The sequence below is a fragment of the Pseudophryne corroboree genome (genome assembly GCF_028390025.1).
Source record: "Pseudophryne corroboree isolate aPseCor3 chromosome 3 unlocalized genomic scaffold, aPseCor3.hap2 SUPER_3_unloc_66, whole genome shotgun sequence".
In the NCBI taxonomy this organism is placed as follows: Eukaryota; Metazoa; Chordata; class Amphibia; order Anura; family Myobatrachidae; genus Pseudophryne; species Pseudophryne corroboree.
Genome location: NW_026967559.1, coordinates 531025 through 552984, shown reverse-complemented (window position 1 = coordinate 552984; position 21960 = coordinate 531025). Strand labels below are relative to the sequence as shown.

The following is a 21960-nucleotide window of genomic DNA, read 5'->3' as shown; positions in this document are numbered from 1 at the left end:
ATACTCCGGTCACTGATGGGTGCAGGGCACTGGGGGGGGGGGGGGGGGGGGGCGGGCGGGCGCCCTGAGGGCAATAGTATACTCCTTGGCTGGCAAATCTACACCATATATCGCCCCAGAGGCTATATAGGTGTAAATGAATACCCCTGCCAGAGTTTCAAAAAAGCGGGAGAAGTCCTGCCGAAAAAGGGGCGGGGCTATCTCCCTCAGCACACTGGCGCCATTTCTCCCTCACAGCTCCGCTGGAAGGAAGCTCCCTGGCTCTCCCCTGCAGTCTACACTACAGAAGGGTAAAAAAGAGAGGGAGGGGCACTAAATTTAGGCGCAGTATAATTATTATAGCAGCTATAAGGGGATATAATTCAGTTAGTCCCTGTATTATATAGCGCTCTGGTGTGTGCTGGCATACTCTCTCTCTGTCTCCCCAAAGGGCTTTGTGGGGTCCTGTCCTCTGTCAGAGCATTCCCTGTGTGTGTGCGGTGTGTCGGTACGGCTGTGTCGACATATTTGATGAGGAGGCTTATGTGGAGGCGGAGCAGATGCCTATAAATGTGATGTCACCCCCTGCGGGGCAGACACCTGAGTGGATGGACTTATGGAAGGAATTACGTGCAAGTGTCGACTCCTTACATAAAAAATTTGACGACATGCCAAATGCGGGACAGCCGGCTTCTCAGCTTGTGCCTGCCCAGGCGTCTCAAAGGCCATCGGGGGCTCTAAAGCGCCCGCTACCTCAGATGGCAGACACAGATGTCGACACGGATACTGATACCAGTGTCGACGACGAAGAGACTAATTTAATGTCCAATAGGGCCACTCGTTACATGATTGAGGCAATGAAAGATGTATTACACATTTCTGATATTACCCCAGGTACCACAAAAAAGGGTATTATGTTTGGGGAGAAAAAAACTACCAGTGGTTTCTCTGACGTCCTAAGAGGATGCTGGGACTCCGTAAGGACCATGGGGAATAGCGGGCTCCGCAGGAGACTGGGCACATCTAAAAAAGATTTAGGACTACCTGGTGTGCACTGGCTCCTCCCACTATGACCCTCCTCCAGACCTCAGTTAGAATCCTGTGCCTGGCTCGAGCTGGATGCACACTAGGGGCTCTCCTGAGCTCCTAGATAGAAAGTATAATTTAGGTTTTTTATTTTACAGTGAGACCTGCTGGCAACAGGCTCACTGCAACGAGGGACTAAGGGGAGAAGAAGCGAACCTACCTAACTGTAGGTAGTTTGGGCTTCTTAGGCTACTGGACACCATTAGCTCCAGAGGGATCGACCGCATGGAACCGGCCATTGATGTTCGGTCCCCGGGCCGCGCCGCCGGCCCTCTTACAGAGCCAGAAGCAAGAAGAGTGCAGAAAATTGGCGGCTGAAGACATCAGTCTTATCCAAGGTAGCGCACAGCACTGCAGCTGTGCGCCATTGCTCCTCATACACACTTCACACTTCGGTCACTGAGGGTGCAGGGCGCTAGGGGGGTGGCGCCCTGAGCAGCAATAAATACACCTTGTCTGGCAAATATATCACAATATATAGCCCCAGGGGCTATATATGTGATAATTACCCCTGCCAGAATACAAAAAACAGCGGGAGAAAAGTCAGCCGAAAAAGGGGCGGAGCTATCTCCCTCAGCACACTGGCGCCATTTCTCCCTCACAGCTCCGCTGGAAGGAAGCTCCCTGGCTCTCCCCTGAAGTCTACAACAGCAGTAAAGGTAAAAAGAGAGGGGGGGCACTAAATTTAGGCGCAATATACATATACAGCAGCTATAAGGGGATATAATTTAGTTAATCCCTGTATTATATAGCGCTCTGGTGTGTGCTGGCATACTCTCACTCTGTCTCCCCAAAGGGCTTTGTGGGGTCCTGTCTTCTATCAGAGCATTCCCTGTGTGTGTGTGCGGTGTGTCGGTACGGCTGTGTCGACATGTTTGATGAGGAGGCTGATGTGGAGGAGGAGCAGATGCCTGTAAATGTGATGTCACCCCCTGCGGGGCAGACACCTGAGTGGATGGACTTGTGGAAGGAATTACGCGAAAGAGTCGACTCTTTACATAAAAAATTTGACGACATGCCAAATGCGGGACAGCCGGCTTCTCAGCTCGTGCCTGCCCAGGCGTCTCAAAGGCCATCCGGGGCTCTAAAGCGCCCGCTACCTCAGATGGCAGACACGGATGTCGACACGGATACTGATACCAGTGTCGACGAAGATGACGCAAATGTAATGTCCACTAGGGCCACTCGTTATATGATTGAGGCAATGAAAAATGTTTTACACATTTCTGATGTAACCCCAGGTAAATTGGTGATTTCAAAGAAATTACTAATGGCGTACCCTTTCCCGCCAGAGGATAGGTCACGTTGGGAAACACCACCTAGGGTGGATAAAGCGCTTACACGTCTATCAAAAAAGGTGGCACTACCGTCTCTGGATACGGCCGCCCTAAAGGATCCTGCGGATAGAAAGCAGGAGGCTCTCCTGAAGGCTATATATACACACACTGGTGTTATACTGCGACCAGCTATTCCTTCAGCCTGGATGTGCAGTGCTGCAGCTGCGTGGTCAGAATCCCTGTCAGAAAACATTGACACCCTAGACAGGGACACTATATTACTTAACATAGAGCATATTAAAGACGCGGCCTTTTACATAAGAGATGCACAGAGGGATATTTGCCGGCTGGCATCTAAAATCAGTGCACTGTCCATTTCTGCCAGAGAGGGTTATGGACCCGGCAGTGGACAGGGGATGCAGATTCTAAAAGGCACATGGAAGTTTTGCCTTACAAGGGTGAGGAGTTGTTCGGGGATGGTCTTTCGGACCTGGTGTCCACAGCAACGGCTGGGAAGTCAGCTTTTTTACCACATGTCCCCTCACAACCAAAGAAAACACCGTATTATCAGGTGCAGTCCTTTCGTCCCCAAAAGAGCAGGTGAGGTAGAGGCGCGTCCTTTCTGCCAAGAGGCAGAGGTAGAGGGAAAAAGCTGCAGCATTCAGCCATTTCCCAGGAACAAAAGTCCTCTCCCGCTTCATCTGCTAAGTCCGCCGCATGATGCTGGGGCTCAACAGGCGGTGCCAGGTACGGTGGGGGCCCGTCTCAAAAACTTCAGCAATCAGTGGGCTCGCTCACAAGTAGATCCCTGGATCCTTCAAGTGGTATCTCAGGGGTACAAGCTGGAATTCGAGACATTACCCCCCCCCCCCCCCCGCCGTTTCCTCAAATCTGCCTTACCAACGACTCCCTCAGACAGGGAGGCTGTGTTAGAGGCCATTCACAAGCTGTATTCCCAGCACGTGATAGTCATAGTACCCCTACTTCAACAAGGATGGGGTTACTATTCCACAATGTTTGTGGTACCGAAACCGGACAGTTCGGTGAGACCCATTTTAAATTTAAAATCCTTGAACACATATATAAAAAAATTCAGGTTCAAGATGGAATCGCTCAGGGCGGTTATTGCAAGCCTGGAAGAGGGGGATTACATGGTATCTCTGGACATCAAGGATGCTTACCTACATGTCCCCATTTACCATCCTCACCAGGAGTACCTCAGATTTGTGGTACAGGATTGTCATTACCAATTCCAGACGTTGCCGTTTGGCCTGTCCACGGCACCGAGGGTATTTACCAAGGTAATGGCCAAAATGATGATACTCCTTCGAAAAAAGGAAGTTTTAATTATCCCATACTTGGACGATCTCCTGATAAAAGCGAGATCCAGAGAGCAGTTGTTAGTGGGCGTAGCACTACCTCAGGAGGTGCTACTCCAGCATGGTTGGATTCTGAATATTCCAAAGTTACAGCTGGTTCCTGCGACACGTCTACTGTTCCTGGGAATGATTCTGGACACTGTCCAGAAAAAAGTGTTTCTCCCAGAGAGAAAGCCAAGGAGCTGTCGTCTCTAGTCAGAGGCCTCCTAAAACCAAAACAGGTGTCGGTGCATCACTGCACGCGAGTCCTGGGAAAGATGGTGGCTTCCTACGAAGCAATCCCATTCAGCAGGTTCCATGCCAGAATATTTCAGTGGGACCTCTTGGACCAATGGTCCGGATCGCATCTTCAAATGCATCGGCTGATAACCCTGTCTCCAAGGACCAGGGTGTCTCTCTTGTGGTTGCTGCATAGTGCTCATCTCGTGGAGGGCCGCACATTCGGCATACAGGACTGGGTCCTGGTGACCACGGATGCCAGCCTTCGGGGCTGGGGGGCAGTCACGCTGGGAAGAAACTTCCAAGGACTTTGGACAAGTCAGGAGACTTCCCTACACATAAATGTTCTGGAACTGAGGGCCATTTACAATGCCCTAAGTCAGGCAAAGGCCCTGCTTCAAAACCAACCGGTTCTGATCCAGTCAGACGACATCACGGCGGTCGCCCATGTAAACCGACAGGGCGACACAAGAAGCAGGATGGCGATGGCAGAAGCCACAAGGATTCTCCGATGGGCGGAAAATCACGTGTTAGCACTGTCAGCAGTGTTCATTCCGGGAGTGGACAACTGGGAAGCAGACTTCCTCAGCAGACACGACCTACACCCGGGAGAGTGGGGACTTCATCCAGAAGTCTTCCAACTGATTGTAAACCGTTGGGAAAGGCCACAGGTGGACATGATGGCGTCCCGCCTAAACAAAAAGTTAGAGAGATATTGCGCCAGGTCAAGGGACCCTCAGGCAATAGCTGTGGACGCTCTAGTGACACCGTGGGTGTACCAGTCGGTTTATGTGTTCCCTCCTCTGCCTCTCATACCAAAGGTACTGAGAATAATAAGAAGACGAGGAGTAAGAACGATACTCGTGGTTCCGGATTGGCCAAGAAGGGCTTGGTACCCAGAACTTCAAGAGATGATATCAGAGGACACATGGCCTCTGCCGCTCAGACAGGATCTGCTTCAGCAGGGGCCCTGTCTGTTCCAAGACTTACCGCTGCTGCGTTTGACGGCATGGCGGTTGAACACCGGATCCTAAAAGAAAAGGGCATTCCGGAGGAAGTCATTCCTACGCTGATTAAAGCCAGGAAAGAAGTAACCGCAAACCATTATCACCGTATTTGGCGAAAATATGTTGCGTGGTGTGAGGCCAGGAAGGCCCCAACAGAGGAATTTCAGCTGAGTCGTTTTCTGCACTTCCTACAGTCAGGAGTGACTATGGGCCTCAAATTGGGTTCCATTAAGGTCCAGATTTCGGCTCTGTCGATTTTCTTCCAAAAAGAACTGGCTTCACTACCTGAAGTTCAGACATTTGTAAAGGGAGTGCTGCATATTCAACCCCCTTTTGTGCCTCCAGTGGCACCTTGGGATCTCAACGTGGTGTTGAGCTTCCTAAAATCACATTGGTTTGAGCCACTTAAAACCGTGGATCTAAAATATCTCACGTGGAAAGTGGTCATGTTATTGGCCTTGGCTTCGGCCAGGCGTGTGTCAGAATTGGCGGCTTTGTCGTGTAAAAGCCCTTATCTGATTTTCCATATGGATAGGGCAGAATTGAGGACTCGTCCCCAGTTTCTCCCTAAGGTGGTATCAGCTTTTCACTTGAACCAACCTATTGTAGTGCCTGCGGCTACTAGGGACTTGGAGGATTCCAAGTTGCTGGACGTAGTTAGGGCCTTGAAAATGTATATTTCCAGGACGGCTGGAGTCAGGAAAACTGACTCGCTTTTTATCCTGTATGCACCCAACAAGCTGGGTGCTCCTGCTTCAAAGCAGACTATTGCTCGCTGGATCTGTAGCACGATTCAGCTGGCGCATTCTGCGGCTGGACTGCCGCATCCAAAATCTGTGAAGGCCCATTCCACGAGGAAGGTGGGCTCATCTTGGGCGGCTGCCCGAGAGGTCTCGGCTTCACAACTTTGCCGAGCTGCTACTTGGTCAGGGTCAAATACTTTTGCAAAATTCTACAAATTTGACACCTTGGCTGAGGAGGACCTGGAGTTCTCTCATTCGGTGTTGCAGAGTCATCCGCACTCTCCCGCCCGTTTGGGAGCTTTGGTATAATCCCCATGGTCCTTACGGAGTTCCCAGCATCCACTAGGACGTCAGAGAAAATAAGATTTTACTCACCGGTAATTCTATTTCTCGTAGTCCGTAGTGGATGCTGGGCGCCCATCCCAAGTGCGGATTGTCTGCAATACTTGTACATAGTTATTGCCTAACTAAAGGGTTATTTGTTATGAGCCATCTGTTGAGAGGCTCAGTTATAGTTCATACTGTTAACTGGGTATAGTATCACGAGTTATACGGTGTGATTGGTGTGGCTGGTATGAGTCTTACCCGGGATTCAAAATCCTTCCTTATTGTGTCAGCTCTTCCGGGCACAGTATCCTAACTGAGGTCTGGAGGAGGGTCATAGTGGGAGGAGCCAGTGCACACCAGGTAGTACTAAAGCTTTCTTTAGTTGTGCCCAGTCTCCTGCGGAGCCGCTATTCCTCATGGTCCTTACGGAGTTCCCAGCATCCACTACGGACTACGAGAAATAAATTTACCGGTGAGTAAAATCTTATTTTCTCTAGCATCCACAAGGGATATTGGGGACAAAATTAGTACCATGGGGTATAGACGGGTCCAAAGGAGTAAGTGCACTTTATATTTCTTCACTGGGTGTGCTGGCTCCTCCGCTCTATGCCCCTCCTACAGCTCAGGTTAGATAAAGTGCCCTCAGGAGATGATGCTCACTCTGCAGCTCTAGAGTTTTTCTTCATTTTTATTTCTAACTTTTAATGATTTCGGTATGCTGTTTGGGCAACAGTATACCTGCGCCGTGGGAGTTAGGTGAGGGGCGGTCACCGGCCTCCTGAGGTGCAGAGTCGCTTCTCCGCTGCAGGACCACCGTCCTGAGGGGCTGTATGTTCAGCGGGGCATGACGCCTTGGCTGTCACAGCCGCAGTATTCCGCATACCCCTAACACTGTCTGAAGGTGATCGTCCGTGGTGAATACCAACCGGGGGACCCGCTATAGCCCCTGCGTGAGACTGGCTAAACACAGGTGAACCAAGCATTTATGTGAGGTTGTACATAGATAAGGAGACATGGCCAGTATAAATATACAGCAGTAGCTCCGGCACCATGGCGGGGGGCGGAGCTACATTAGAGCGGGCTCAGCAGCATATTGGCATCTTCCTCTGCATGAGCTGCAGCAGCCTCCACAGCTCCTCCAGAACTGCCCCTGTATACACTGGTACCGGGTATAGGGGTGGGGGGAGCCGCTATCATTGTGCACAATAATCCCCTGTGGGGTTTTATAAAGAATCTCACTGTGGTTACACAGATGTAACAACCGCTGACAGCCTCACTGGGGCCGGTCACCATTGGGTGCGCTGGAGTCCTCTCTTCTCTGTCTCCTCTCACATGCAATAGGGCAGGCTTGTCATATATCATATCAGGCTGTATTGTGTGTGTATATTGTACTGTTTTCTACTACACTATGGTAAAACAGAAGTCTTGCAGTGTGTGTAATGCCAGGTTCTCTCCTAGCACATCCAGCTCAGTATCATGTGAGCAGTGTAGTCAGTCATCTCATGCTGATACTAATGTGGGGGAGAATGCGGAGCCCCCCTGGTTGGGGGCTATAAAAACTATGATGTCTGATATGTCATCTCAGCTCACTGCAACTGCAAACAAGACACAAGAACTGCAGCAAGCAGTGGCTAGCCTTACTGCTAAGCGTCCCTCCCTGCCTGCTTCACAGAAACCTGCTCTACCTGCACTCCTATCATATGATACTGATGATGATGTACAGGATGATGGGGATCCCACCCCAATCCAGGGTATTGAACCCCTCATATTGGCTATTAGGGAGGTGTTAAAGCTCCCCCTGGGGGATGCAAGTACTCAGCAGTCATTTTTCCTCCCTCAAAAGGAGCCAAAAATTGCATGATTTATTTAAACTAGCCTGTAAGAATCCAGATAAAAAATAGGTGACGAAAAGGTTTCTGAATACCTTCCCCTCTGCCCCTGAAGGCAGAAAATTCTAGGAAGAATCCCCAGCCGTAGATGTCTCAGTCTCTCGCCTTTCTAAAAAGGCGGTGCTCCCTGCTCCGGGCTCCCTTACGGTGAAGGACCCTGCAGATAGAAAAATAGAGACCACTCTAAAATCTATTTACGTTGCTGCAGGCATAGCACAAAGGCCGGTCATTGCAGGTTGCTGGATGACACATGCAATCCATTCCTGGGCTAGTCAAATAAAGGAAGGTCTCCCGGGTAATATGACCTTAGTCGACACTGTTGCCTTACTGACTCACATTCAGGACACGGCAAGAGTCCTCTGTGACTCCTTAAAAGAGATTGGCAATATTAATGCTAGAACCACGGCTATGGCTGTGTCTGCGCGCAGAGCTATATGGTTACGACAGTGGATTGCTGATGCCGACTCAAAACGTAATGTGGAATCTATTCACAGGTGATTGACTCTTTGGAGGTGACCTGGACACCTGGATTTCGAAGGCTACGGCCGGGAAATCCACGTTTCTCCCTTCTGGGGCCCCTCCTGCTAGATGGTCCTAAACGGGACCATCTACTCAGTCCTTTTGGACCTCCAGATTTCGATCCACAGCCAAAGGAGCCTCCAATGCAGCTAGAGGCTCCAGGGATAAACCTTTAAAACTAGCAGTTGCTGGGTCTCAGAACCAGAACACCAGTTCTGCGCCCGCAAACACTTTAGCATGACGGTGCACACACGCCCCGGGGGGATCTTGTGGTGGGAGCTCAGTTACGTCACTTCAGCCACATCTGGGATGGTTCTTGCCAAGATGCTTGGGTAAGGGACCTTATTTCTCAGGGCTACAAGCCGGAAATCGACGGTTCTCCTCCCCAACGATTTTTTAAATCAGGCTTGCCAGTTTTGGAAAGTATGCGTGGTACTCTACTACTGGCCATAGAGAAGTTGGTTCAGTCCCAGGTCATTGTCCCAGTACCGCTGTTGCAACAAGGACAGGGTTACTACTCCAGTCTGTTTGTAGTACCAATACCAGACGGGTCTGTGAGACCCATGCTGAGTCTGAAGTCCTTGAATCCTTATCTGAAGGTTTTCAAATTCAAGATGGAATCTCTGAGGGAAGTGATCGCAGGCCTGGAACTATAGGAGTTCCTAGTATCCCTGGATATCAAGGATGCTTATCTACATATCCCAATTTGGCCACCTCATCAGGCCTTTCTGAGGTTTTCCCATTCTGAACGATCACTACCAATTTTAGGTATTACCCTTCGTCCTGTCTACAGCTCCAAGGGTGTTCACGAAGGTGATGGTGGAAATTATGTTTCAACTCAGGGTCCAGGGGGTCAATGTGATCCCATACCTGGACGATCTCCTGATAAAAGCAAGATCATGGGAGCTTCTATTGCTTCACATAGATCGCACTATCCAACTCCTGTCTCCCCACGGGTGGATCCTAAATCTACAGAAGTCCCACCTGGAACCATCTCCGCGGCTCCTGTTTCTGGGCATGCTACTGGATAATGTAGCACAGAAAGTATTCCTCCTAGAGGACAAGGCGAGAACACTCCAAGAAATGGTACGCATGGTCTTCAGACCTGCTCGAGTCTACCTCCATCTTTACATAAAATTGTTGGGAAAGATGATGGCCTCCTACGAGGCGATACAGTACGGAAGGTTCCATGCCAGACCCTTCCAATTGGACATCCTGAACAAATGGTCCGGTTCCCATCTTCAGATGCACCGGATGATTCGCTGTCACCCCAGGCCAGGATTTCACTCCTTTGGTGGATACTGTCTTCCAACCTTTTGGAATGCCGGAACTATGGGATTCAGGACTGGATCCTCCTCACTACAGATGCGAGTCTACAAGGATGGGGAGCTGTCACCCAAGGGGCGCTGTTCCAGGGAAGGTGGTCTGCCCAGGAGGCCCTGCTTCCATTCAACATTCTGGAACTTTGGGCTATCCACAATGCTCTGCTTCAGGCGTCTCCTCTACTAAGGGATCGGGCAATTCAGGTGCAGTAAGACAATGCCACGGCGGTGGCGTACATCAGTCGACAAGGAGGGACAAAAAGCAGGGCCTGCTTGCGAGAAGTGTCAAGAATACTCCTTTGGGCAGAAAAACATTCAAGAGCGTTGTCCACAATCTTCATTCCGGGAGTGGACAACTGAGATGCGATCCTCCTAAGCCGCCATGACCTCCACCCGGGGGAGTGGGGATTATACCCTCAGATGTTCCAACTGATCGACAGGTGGGGTTGCCCACAGATCGACTTGATGGCCTCTCATCTCATCAAGAAGCTTTGCTGCTATTGCTCATGGACCAGGGACCCTCAGGCGAACGCAGTGGATGCACTGACTTATCTTTGGCCTTACCAGCTGGTCTACCCGTTTTATCTGATTCTTCTGATCCCGAGGGTGCTCAAGCGGATCAGACATCAAAGAGTGGAAGCAATCTTGATTGCCCTGGATTGGCCCAGAAGAGCGTGGTACACGGCTCTTCTGGACATGTCTGTACAGGACCCTTGGCCTCTACCATTAAGAAGGGATCTTCTTCAATAAGGACCATTCGTCTACCCGGACTTACGGTGGCTTAGTTTGATGACATGGAAGTTGAGCGCAACAGCCTAGCTCACAAAGGGCTTTCCAAAAAGGTCATTGCCACTATGGTACAAGCCAGAAAACTTGTGACGTCAAAACACTATCATCATATCTTGCGGAGATATGTCTCTTGGTGCGAAGAATGCACATATCCCTCTTCGGAATTCCACTTAGGAAGGTTCCTGTTTCCTGCAGGCTGGAGTGGATAGAAACATAGAATTTGTTGGCAGATAAGAACCACTTGGCCCATCTAGTCTGCCCCCCTTTTTTTTTATATTATTTTTATCTCTAACCTTATTTGATCCTTATTTCTTTGTAAGGATATCCTTATGTCTATCCCATGCATGTTTAAATTGCTCTACTGTCTTAGCCTCTACCACCTCTGATGGGAGGCTATTCCACTTGTTCCCTTTCTGTGAAATAATTTTTCCGCAAATTTCCCCTGAACCTCCCCCCCTCCAGTCTCAGTGCATGTCCTCGTGTCCTATTGCTTCTCTTCATTTGGAGAATGTTTCCCTCCTGGACTTTGTTAAAACCCTTGATATATTTGAAAGTTTCTATCATGTCCCCCCTTTCCCTTCTCTGCTCCAAACTATACATATTGAGATTTCTTAGTCTTTCTGGGTATGTTTTGTGATGTAGGCCATGCACCATTTTAGTTGCCCTCCTTTGTACAGTTTCTAATGTATTAATATCCTTTTGAAGATATGGCCTCCAGAACTGAATACAGTATTCTAGATGAGGCCGTACCAATGACCTATACAGTGGCATTATTACTTCTTTCTTTCTGCTGCTGATTCCTCTCCCAATGCAGCCAAACATCTGACTAGCCTTCCTCATTGCCTTGTTACATTGCTTACCTGCCTTTAAGTCATCTGAAATAGTGACTCCTAGATCCCTTTCCTCCTCAGTAGTTTCCAGTATAGTGCCATTAATACTGTATTTAGCTTTAGGATTTTTGAGACCCAAGTGCATGATTTAGCATTTTTTGGCATTCAACTGTAATTGCCAGACTCTTAACCATTCCTCTAGTCTACCTAGATCCTCAATAATTTGTTTTACCCCACCTGGTGTGTCTACCCTGTTGCATACCTTTGTGTCATCTGCAAAAAGGCATACTTTCCCTTTAATGCCATTTGTAATGTCACCAATAAAGATATTAAAAAGCACTGGTCCAAGTACAGATCCCTGGGGTACTCCACTGGTAACATTTCCCTCCTGTGAATGCACTCCATTTACCACAACTCTCTGTTTTACTATCCTTCAACCAAGATCTTATCCATTCAATAATCCTAATATCCAATCCCAAACTTTCAAGTTTATTTAGCAGTCTGCGATGTGGAACTGTGTCAAAAGCCTTACTAAAGTCTAGATAAGCTATATCCATGGCTCCACCTTTATCCATCACTTTAGTCACACAATCAAAAAAGTCAATAAGATTTGTTTGACATGATCTCCCCCCAGTGAATCCCTTTCTGTTTTGGATACAGTAAATTGCCGGATTTGAGATAATCTACAACTCTTTCTTTTAAGAGTGTTTCCATCAATTTCCCTACTACTGATGTAAGACTCACTGGTCTGTAGTTGTTTGCCTCTTCCTTGCTTCCACTTTTGTGCAGTGGGACTACGTTTGCTCTTTTCCAGTCCCCTGGAATTACTCCTGTAGCTAATGACTGGTTGAATAATTCTGTCAATGGTGCTACCAGCACCTCTTTAAGTTCTTTTAGTATCCTTGGATGTATCCCATCTGGCCCCATTGATTTGTCCACTTTCAGCTTTGAGAGTTCTGTTAGGACCTTCTCCTCTGTAAATGTACTTGTTTCATTTTCCTGAATATCCCTGCAACTTAAGGGCTTACGTCTGGGATCCATTAAGGTCCAGATTAAGGTCCAGATTTCAGCTCTTTCCATCTTCTTCCAGAAGAAGTTGTCTCTTTTGACGGAAGTTCAGACCTTCTTGCAATGGGTGCTTCATGTACAACCTCCCTTTGTGCCCCCTATGACACCTTGGGATCTAGATGTTAGGTTTTGTTTTCTACAGTCCTCCTGGTTTGAACCTCTGGTGATGGTAGAAGACAAGTACCTCACGTGGAAGACGGTGATGTTACTGGCCCTGGCTTCTGCTAGGCGTGTCTCAGAATTGGGGGCCTTGTCGTGCAAAAGTCCATACTCATACTTGACAGCAGTTCCTGACGAAGGTAGTCTCTGTGTTTCACTTGAATCAACCTATTGTGATTCTGTCAAGTTCTGGCACTGCTTCTATTCCAGATGCATTGGATGCTGTATGAGCCTTACAGGTCTATGTCAAAAGGACGGCTCACATCAGGAAGACGGATTCCTTGTTCCTGCTGTATGATGCACGTAAAAAGGGTTGCCCTGCTTCAAAGCATTGCTCGTTGGATTAAGCTTACTATCCAACAGGCTTATGTGTCGGCAGCCTTACCGGTTCTACAGTCTCTGAAGGCCCAGTCTACTAGATCGGTGGGTTCTTCCTGGGCAGCAGCCCGTGAAGTCTCGGCCCTACAACTATGCCGAGCTGCTACCTGGTCGTCGACTAACACCTTTGTGAAGTTCTACAAATTTGATACCCTAACCAAAGAGGATACCCAGTTTGGGCAGGCGGTGTTGCAGTTGTCTCCGCACGTTCCCGCCTGTTCTGGAAGTTTTGGGACATCCCCATCATACTAATTCTGTCCCCAATATCCCTTATGGACTACAAGAAAAGGATTTACCGTTAGGTATATTAAAATCCTATTTACTCCCTTGGTCTGCGTGATACTGCCCTCTCCTGGCTGTCCTCCTGCGTTTCTGACGGTTCCTTCCGTCTCCCTCCCCCCCACTTCCTCTAGCAGTCAGTGTCCCCAAGGTTCTGTTCTGGACCTCTCCTTTTCTCTATCTACACATCCTCTTTATCTCTTCCTGAATGTCCCAGCGCTTTCTTAAACTTCTGTGTAACGCTGAGCTGATCATCTTCCCTCCCTCTCGCATAACTTCTCCTCCCATAATTATCTATTGATGGCACTACTATCGCCTCTAGCCCCCAAGTGCGCTGTCTTGGAGTAATCCTTCCATCCTACCTCTCCTTCACACCACACATTCAGCACCTCTCACAGTACTGCCATTTCCATCTCAAAAACATTTCCAGGCTCAGACCCTTTCTCACCCAGAATGCTACTAAGACCCCCATCCACTCACTGGTCATCTCCAGATTGGACTACTGTAATCTCCTTTCTGGCATCTCTGACATACGCCTCTCTCCACTCCAATCTATCCTCAGTGCTGCTGCCCATCTCATCTTCCTCACCAAACGTACTACATCCACATCTGCTCTCATGCAGGACCTTCACTGGCTACCCTTCCCATTCAGAATACAATTCAAGCTTCTCACATTGAAAGCCCTCACCCACTCTTCTCCCTCTTGCATCTCTGACCTCATCTCTCCTAGACTCCGACGCCGCCTCTCCTGCCAACTGGTTACCTCCTCCCAGTCCTACCTATTTTGCACGTGCTCTCCCCATCTCACTCTCCACCTCTCTACAAAACTTCAAATGGGCTCTCAAGGCCCACTTCTATACCAACCCCAGCCAATTGTCCTCCCAACACTCTTATCCGCGCTCAGTCTTCCGCTTATATGTCACCCTGGTCTGTTAGCCCTATCTACAGTAATAATACAGGGACATGACTGGGGAGGTGAGGGGATCTGGGAGTGTCACAGTGACATCAGTTATATCTATAGTAATAATACAGGGACATGACTGGGGAGGTGAGGGGTACTGGGAGTCTCACAGTGACATCACATATATCTACAGAAATAATACAGGGACATGACGGGAGGTGAGGGGATCTGGGAGTGATACAGTGACATCACTTATATCTATAGTAATAATACAGGGCCATGACTGGGGAGGTGAGGGGATCTGGCAGTGTTTACAGTGATATTGATGTCTCCCCCATTTCGCAGGGTTGCAAAATAGTGAAGAAGACATCTGGTGAGTGTGAGACACCCATCAGCCATCCCCGTGTGTCAGGTGAACTGAGCAGAACTGAGAGCCCCATCACGGTGCCTCCACCTCACTCACTGATACATGAGAGGCACAGTGACCAGAAGATCCTGGAACTTACCAACAAGATCAATCAGCTGCTGACTGGAGAGGTGACTGCTGGGAATGGGGCATTATACAGTAACACCGGGGGATGTGTCTGGGTGATGACTAGAGAGGTGACTGCTGGGAATGGGGCATTATACAGTAACACCGGGGGATGTGTCTGGGTGATGACTGGAGAGGTGACTGCTGGGAATGGGACATTATACAGTAACACTGGGGGATGTGTCTGGGTGATGACTAGAGAGGTGACTGCTGGGAATGGGACATTATACAGTAACACCAGGGGACGTGTCTGGTGATGACTGGAGAGGTGACTGCTGGGAATGAGACATTATACAGTAACACCAGGGGACGTGTCTGGGTGATGACTGGAGAGTTGACTGATGGGAATGGGACATTATACAGTAACACCAGGGGATGTTTCTGGCTGATGACTGGAGAGGTGACTGCTGGGAATGGGACATTATACAGTAACACCAGGGGATGTGTCTGGGTGATGACTGGAGAGGTGACTGCTGGGAATGGGACATTATACAGTAACATCAGGGGACGTGTCTGGGTGATGATTGGAGAGGTGACTGCTGGGAATGGGACATTATACAGTAACACCAGGGGATATGTCTGGGTGATGACTGAAGAGGTGACTGCTGGGAATGGGACATTATACAGTAACACCAGGGGATGTGTCTGGGTGATGACTGTATCACTGTGTGTGTCAGGTTCCTATAAGGTGTCAGGATGTTACTGTCTATGTCTCCATGCAGGAGGGGGAGTATATAGAGGAACACAGGGGTCAGTACAAGGACGTGATGATGGAGAATCACCGGCCCCTCACATCACTGGGTAAGAGGAGACTGTCATGTATTGTACAGGGGAGAGCAGGTATGGAGCCCCTATATACACACATCATCTGATAATCACATATATACACTGTAGTCAGTCACTATGTGTCTCCTACAGATGGGCCCAGTAACAGAGATACCCCAGAGAGATGTCCCCGTCCTCTGTATTCCCAGGATTGTACAGAGGAGAATCACAGGATCCCACAGGAGGATCAGGTAGGTGGGATTTAGGGTCTCGCCAATATACCAAAGTGACTGTCACTATATGATGTGTAGAGGAGCTGTGTGCGTCTTATATACTGATATTATACTGTTTCACCTCAGTCTAGTCTGACTGTATGCAAATGTCATTATAGTGTTTGTTTGTTTTTTTAGGTAGAACGTCTGTCTGATATTAAAACAGACGATATAGAGGAAGAAGAAAAGACGTATGTGACTGATATGAAGGCAGAAGATATAGAGGGAGAAGAAGAGACGTATGTGACTGATATGAAGGCAGAAGATGTAGAGGGAGAAGAAGAGACGTATGTGACTGATATAAAGGCAGAAGATATAGAGGGAGAAGAAGAGACGTATGTGACTGATATAAAGGCAGAAGATATAGATGGAGAAGAAGAGACGTATGTGAGGGGTGATCAGCAGTGTAAGGAGGAGGAGATCCCTACAGATATCAGCACAGGTGAGTAGTAAACAATTATTACAGAAAAGAGTGACATATTCTCCCTGCTCAGTCACTACAGCAATCTCTTATCCTACACCCTCCTCTGTCAGTATAAACTAATGAGGAATATTTATTTTCCCAGTGAGGGAGTCAGGAGCCATCAGCCCCTATTATACTCCTGCTCTCCCCCTCACATCATGTCACTGTGTGTTACCAGCCCAGAGATCTGACCAGTCTCCTCCCCACACTCTCTGGTGTATCTCATACATCAGGAGCCATCAGCCCCTATTATACTCCTGCTCTCCCCTCACATCATGTCACTGTGTGTTACCAGATCAGAGATCTGGCCAGTCTCCTCCCCACACTCTCTGGTGTATCTCATACATCAGGAGCCATCAGCCCCTATTATACTCCTGCTCTCCCCCTCACATCATGTCACTGTGTGTTACCAGCCCAGAGATCTGACCAGTCTCCTCCCCACACTCTCTGGTGTATCTCATACATCAGGAGCCATCAGCCCCTATTATACTCCTGCTCTCCCCTCACATCATGTCACTGTGTGTCACCAGCCCAGAGATCTGACCAGTCTCCTCCCCACACTCTCTAGTGTATCTCATACATCAGGAGCCATCAGCCCCTATTATACTCCTGCTCTCCCCTCACATCATGTCACTGTGTGTTACCAGCCCAGAGATCTGACCAGTCTCCTCCCCACACTCTCTGGTGTATCTCATACATCAGGAGCCATCAGCTACTATTATACTCCTGCTCTCCCCTCACATCATGTCACTGTGTGTCACCAGCCCAGAGATCTGACCAGTCTCCTCCCCACACTCTCTGGTGTATCTCATACATCAGGAGCCATCAGCCTTATTATACTCTTGCTCTCCCCTCGCATCATGTCACTGTGTGTTACCAGCCCAGAGATCTGACCAGTCTCCTCCCCACACTCTCTGGTGTATCTCATACATCAGGAGCCATCAGCCTTATTATACTCTTGCTCTTCCCTCGGATCATGTCACTGTGTGTTACCAGCCCAGAGATCTGACCAGTCTCCTCCCCACACTCTCTGGTGTATCTCATACATCATGAGCTATCAGCCCCTATTTCTCTGACGTCCTAGTGGATGCTGGGAACTCCGTAAGGACCATGGGGAATAGCGGCTCCGCAGGAGACTGGGCACAACTAAAGAAAGCTTTAGGACTACCTGGTGTGCACTGGCTCCTCCCACCATGACCCTCCTCCAGACCTCAGTTAGATTTTTGTGCCCGGCCGAGCTGGATGCACACTAGGGGCTCTCCTGAGCTCCTAGAAAGAAAGTATATGTTAGGTTTTTTATTTTACAGTGAGACCTGCTGGCAACAGGCTCACTGCAACGAGGGACTAAGGGGAGAAGAAGCGAACCTACCTGCTTGCAGCTAGCTTGGGCTTCTTAGGCTACTGGACACCATTAGCTCCAGAGGGATCAACCACAGGACCCGTCCTTGATGTTCGGTCCCGGAGCCGCGCCGCCGTCCCCCTTACAGAGCCAGAAGCAAGAAGAGGTCCGGAAAATCGGCGGCAGAAGACTTCAGTCTTCACCAAGGTAGCGCACAGCACTGCAGCTGTGCGCCATTGCTCCTCATGTACACCTCACACTCCGGTCACTGATGGGTGCAGGGCGCTGGGGGGGGCGCCCTGAGCAGCAATATTACACACCTTGGCTGGCAAATAATCACAATATATAGCCCCAGAGGCTATATATGTGATAAATACCCCTGCCAGATTCCATAAAAAAGCGGGAGAAAAGTCAGCGAAAAGGGGCGGAGCTATCTCCCTCAGCACCCTGGCGCCATTTTCTCTTCACAGTGCAGCTGGAAGAAAGCTCCCCATGCTCTCCCCTGTAGTTATCAGGCTCAAAGGGTTAAAAAGAGAGGGGGGGCACTAAATTTAGGCGCAATTTGTGTATACAAGCAGTTATTAGGGAAAAAATCACTCAGTTATAGTGTTAATCCCTGCATTATATAGCGCTCTGGTGTGTGCTGGCATTCTCTCTCTCTGTCTCCCCAAAGGACTTTGTGGGGTCCTGTCCTCAGTCAGAGCATTCCCTGTGTGTGTGCGGTGTGTCGGTACGGCTGTGTCGACATGTTGGATGAGGAAGGTTACGTGGAGGCGGAGCAGATGCCGATAAATGTGATGTTGCCCCCTGTGGGGCCGACACCAGAGTGGATGGATAGGTGGAAGGTATTAACCGACAGTGTCAACTCCTTACATAAAATGCTGGATGACGTAACAGCTGTGGGACAGCCGTCTTCTTAGCCCGCACCTGCCCAGGCGTCTCAAAGGCCATCAGGGACTCAAAAAACGCCCGTTACCTCACATGGCAAACACGGATGTCGACACAGAGTCTGACTCCAGGGTCGACGAGGTTGAGACATATACAAAAGCCACTAGGAACATCCGTTGCATGATCTCGGCAGTAAAAAAAAAAAATGTTACATATTTCTGACATTAACCCAAGGGGTTTTATGTTTGGGGAGAAAAAGCATCCAGTGTTTTGTTCCCCCATCAGATGAGTGAATGAAGTGTGTGAAGAAGCGTGGGTTCCCCCGATAAGAAACTGGTAATTTCTAAAAAGTTACTGCTGGCGTGCCCTTTCCCGCCAGAGGATAGGTCACGTTGGGAGATATCTCCTAGGATGGATAAGGCGCTCACACGTTTGTCATAAAAGCTGGCACTACCGTTTTAGGATACGGCCACTTTGAAGGAGCCTGCTTATAAAAAGCAGGAGGCTATCCTGAAGTCTGTATATACACACTTAGGTATTATACTGAGACCTGCAATGGCCTCAGCATGAATAGTGCTGCTGCAGCGTGGTCTGATACCCTGTCAGATAAGATTAATACCCTAGACAGGGATAATATTTGGCTAACATAGAGCATATTAAAGACGTAGTCTTATATATGAAGGATGCACAGAGGGATATTTGCCGGCTGGTATCCAGAATTAATGCAAGGTCCATTCTGCCAGGAGGGTATTAGAGACCCGGCAGTGGACAGGTGATGGTGATTTTAAAAGGCACATGGAGATTCTGCCTTATAAGGGTGAGGAATTGTTTGGGGATGGTCTCTGGGACCTCGTATCCACAGCAACAGCTGGGAAGAAAATTTTTTACCTCAGGTTTCCTCACAGCCTAAGAAAGCACTGGATTATCAGGTACAGTCCTTTCGGCTTCAGAAAAGCAAGGGGGCCAAAGGCGCTTCCTTTTCTGCACAAGGGAAAAAGGAAAAAGCTGCACAGACAGCCAGTTCTCAGGATCAAAAATCTTCCCCCGCTTCCTCCGAGTCCACAGCATGACGCTGGGGCTCCACAGGTGGAGACAGGTGCGGTGGGACGCGTCTCGGGAACTTCAGGGACCAGTGGGCTTGCCCACAGGTGGATTCCTGGGTTCTGCAAGTAGTATCACAGGAATACAAGCTGGAGTTAGAGACGACTCCCCCTAGCCGTTACCTCACATCAGCCTTGCCTGCTGCCCTCGGAGATAGGGAGTTAGTACTGGCGGCAATTCACAAGCTGTACTTCCAGCAGGTGAAATCAAGGTACCCCTCCTTCAACAAGGCCGGGGTTACTATTCCAAAATGTTTCTGGTACCGAAACCAGCCGGTTCGGTGAGACCCATTCTAAAATTGAAATCCTTGAACACTTATGTACGAAGGTTCAAATTCAAAATGGAATCGCTCAGGGCGATTATTGCAAGCCTGGAGAATTTTCCGGGTATCACTGGACATCAAGGATGCTTACCTGCATGTCCCTATTTACCCTCCTCACCAGGAGTACCTCAAAATTGTGGTACAGGATTGTTATTACCAATTCCAGACGTTGCCGTTGGTCTGTCCCCGGCACGAGGGTATTTACCAAGGTAATGGGCGAAATAATTATCCCGTACTTGAACAATCTCCTTATAAAGGCTAGGTCCATGGAGCAGTTGTTTGTCAGAGTAGCACTATCTCGGGAAGTGCTACAACAGCACGGCTGGATTCTGAATATTCCAAAGTCGCAGCTGGTTCCTACGACGCATCTACTGTTCCTGGGTATGGTTCTGGACACAGACCAGAAAAAAGTGTTTCTCTCGGAGGAGAAAGCCAAGGAGCTGTCATCTCTAGTCAGAGGCCTCCTGAAACCAAAACGGGTGTCGGTGCATCACTGCACGCGAGTCCTGGAAAAAATGGTAGCTTCATACGAAGCAATTCCATTTGGCAGGTTCCATGCAAGAACTTTTCAGTGGGACCTGTTGGACAAGTGGTCCGGATCACATCTTCAGATGCATCGGCTGATAACCCTGTCTCCAAGGACCAGGGTATCTCTGCTGTGGTGGCTGCAGAGTGCTCATCTTCAAGAGGGCTGCAGATTCGCCATACAGGACTGGGTCCTGGTGACCACGGATGCCAGCCTTCGAGGCTGGAGGGCAGTCACTCAGGGAAGAAATGTCCAGGGACTATGGTCAAATCTGGAGATTTCCCTACACATAAATATTCTGGAACTAAGGGCCATTTACAATGCCCTAAGTCAGGCAAGACCCCTGCTTCAAAACCAGCCGGTACTGATCCAATCAGACAACATTACGGCAGTCGCCCATGTAAACCGACAGGGCGGCACAAGAAGCAGGATGGCGTGGCAGAAGCCACAAGGATTCTCCGATGGGCGGAAAATCACGTGTTAGCACTGTCAGCAGTGTTCATTCCGGGAGTGGACAACTGGGAAGCAGACTTCCTCAGCAGACACGACCTCCACCCGGGAGAGTGGGGACTTCATACAGAAGTCTTCTAACTGATTGTAAACCGTTGGGAAAGGCGACAGGTGGACATGATGGCGTCCCACCTAAACAAAAAGCTAGAAAGATATTGCGCCAGGTCGAGAGACCCTCAGGCAATAGCTGTGGACGCTCTAGGGACACCGTGGGTGTACCAGTCGGTTTATGTGTTCCTTCCTCTTCCTCTCATACCCAAGGTACTGAGGATAATAAGGAAAAGAGGAGTAAGTACTATACTCATTGTTCCGGATTGGCCAAGAAGAACTTGGTACCCGGAACTTCAAGAAATAATCTCAGAAGACTCATGACCTCTACCGCTCAGACAGGACCTGCTGCAGCAGGGTCCGTGTCTGTTCCAAGACTTACCGCGGCTGCGTTGACGGCATGGCGGTTGAACTCCAGATCCTGAAGGAAAAGGACATTCCGGAGGAAGTCACTCCTACGCTGATTAAAGCTAGGAAAGAAGTAACCGCAAACCATTATCACTGCATTTGGCGAAAATATGTTGCGTGGTGTAAGGCCAGGAAGGCCCCAACAGAGGAATTTCAGCTGGGTCGATTTCTGCACTTCCTACAGTCAGGAGTGACTATGGGCCTAAAATTGGGTTCCATTAAGGTCCAGATTTTGGCTCTGTCGATTTTCTTCCAGAAAGAACTGACTTCACTACCTGAAGTTCAGACATTTGTAAAGGGAGTGCTGCATATTCAGCCCCCTTTTGTGCCTCCAGTGGCACCTTGGGATCTCAACGTGGTGTTGAGTTTCCTAAAATCACATTGGTTTGAGCCACTTAAAACCGTGGATCTGAAATATCTCACGTGGAAAGTGGTCATGTTATTGGCCTTGGCTTCGGCCAGGCGTGTATCAGAATTGGTGGCTTTGTCATGAAAAAGCCCTTATCTGATTTTCCATATGGATAGGGCAGAATTGAGGACTCGTCCCCAGTTTCTCCCTAAGGTGGTATCAGCTTTTCACTTAAACCAACCTATTGTAGTGCCTGCAGCTACTAGGGACTTGGAGGATTCCAAGT

General features: G+C 49.0%; 1 protein-coding gene and 1 pseudogene across 1 annotated transcript in view; one reads left to right on the top strand and one right to left on the bottom strand.

Moving 5' to 3' along the window:
• LOC134984573 (zinc finger protein 585A-like) overlaps positions 1 to 21960 on the bottom strand; it is a 207174-nt pseudogene that overhangs the window by 62767 nt on the left and 122447 nt on the right.
• LOC134984576 (oocyte zinc finger protein XlCOF6-like) overlaps positions 1 to 21960 on the top strand; it is a 66199-nt gene that overhangs the window by 19592 nt on the left and 24647 nt on the right. Inside the window, exons 2-5 of the mRNA XM_063950129.1 lie at positions 14497 to 14688; positions 15406 to 15484; positions 15602 to 15703; positions 15863 to 16162. Coding sequence (XP_063806199.1) covers positions 14497 to 14688; positions 15406 to 15484; positions 15602 to 15703; positions 15863 to 16162 — 673 coding nt within the window. The remainder of the gene's footprint in view (positions 1 to 14496; positions 14689 to 15405; positions 15485 to 15601; positions 15704 to 15862; positions 16163 to 21960) is intronic.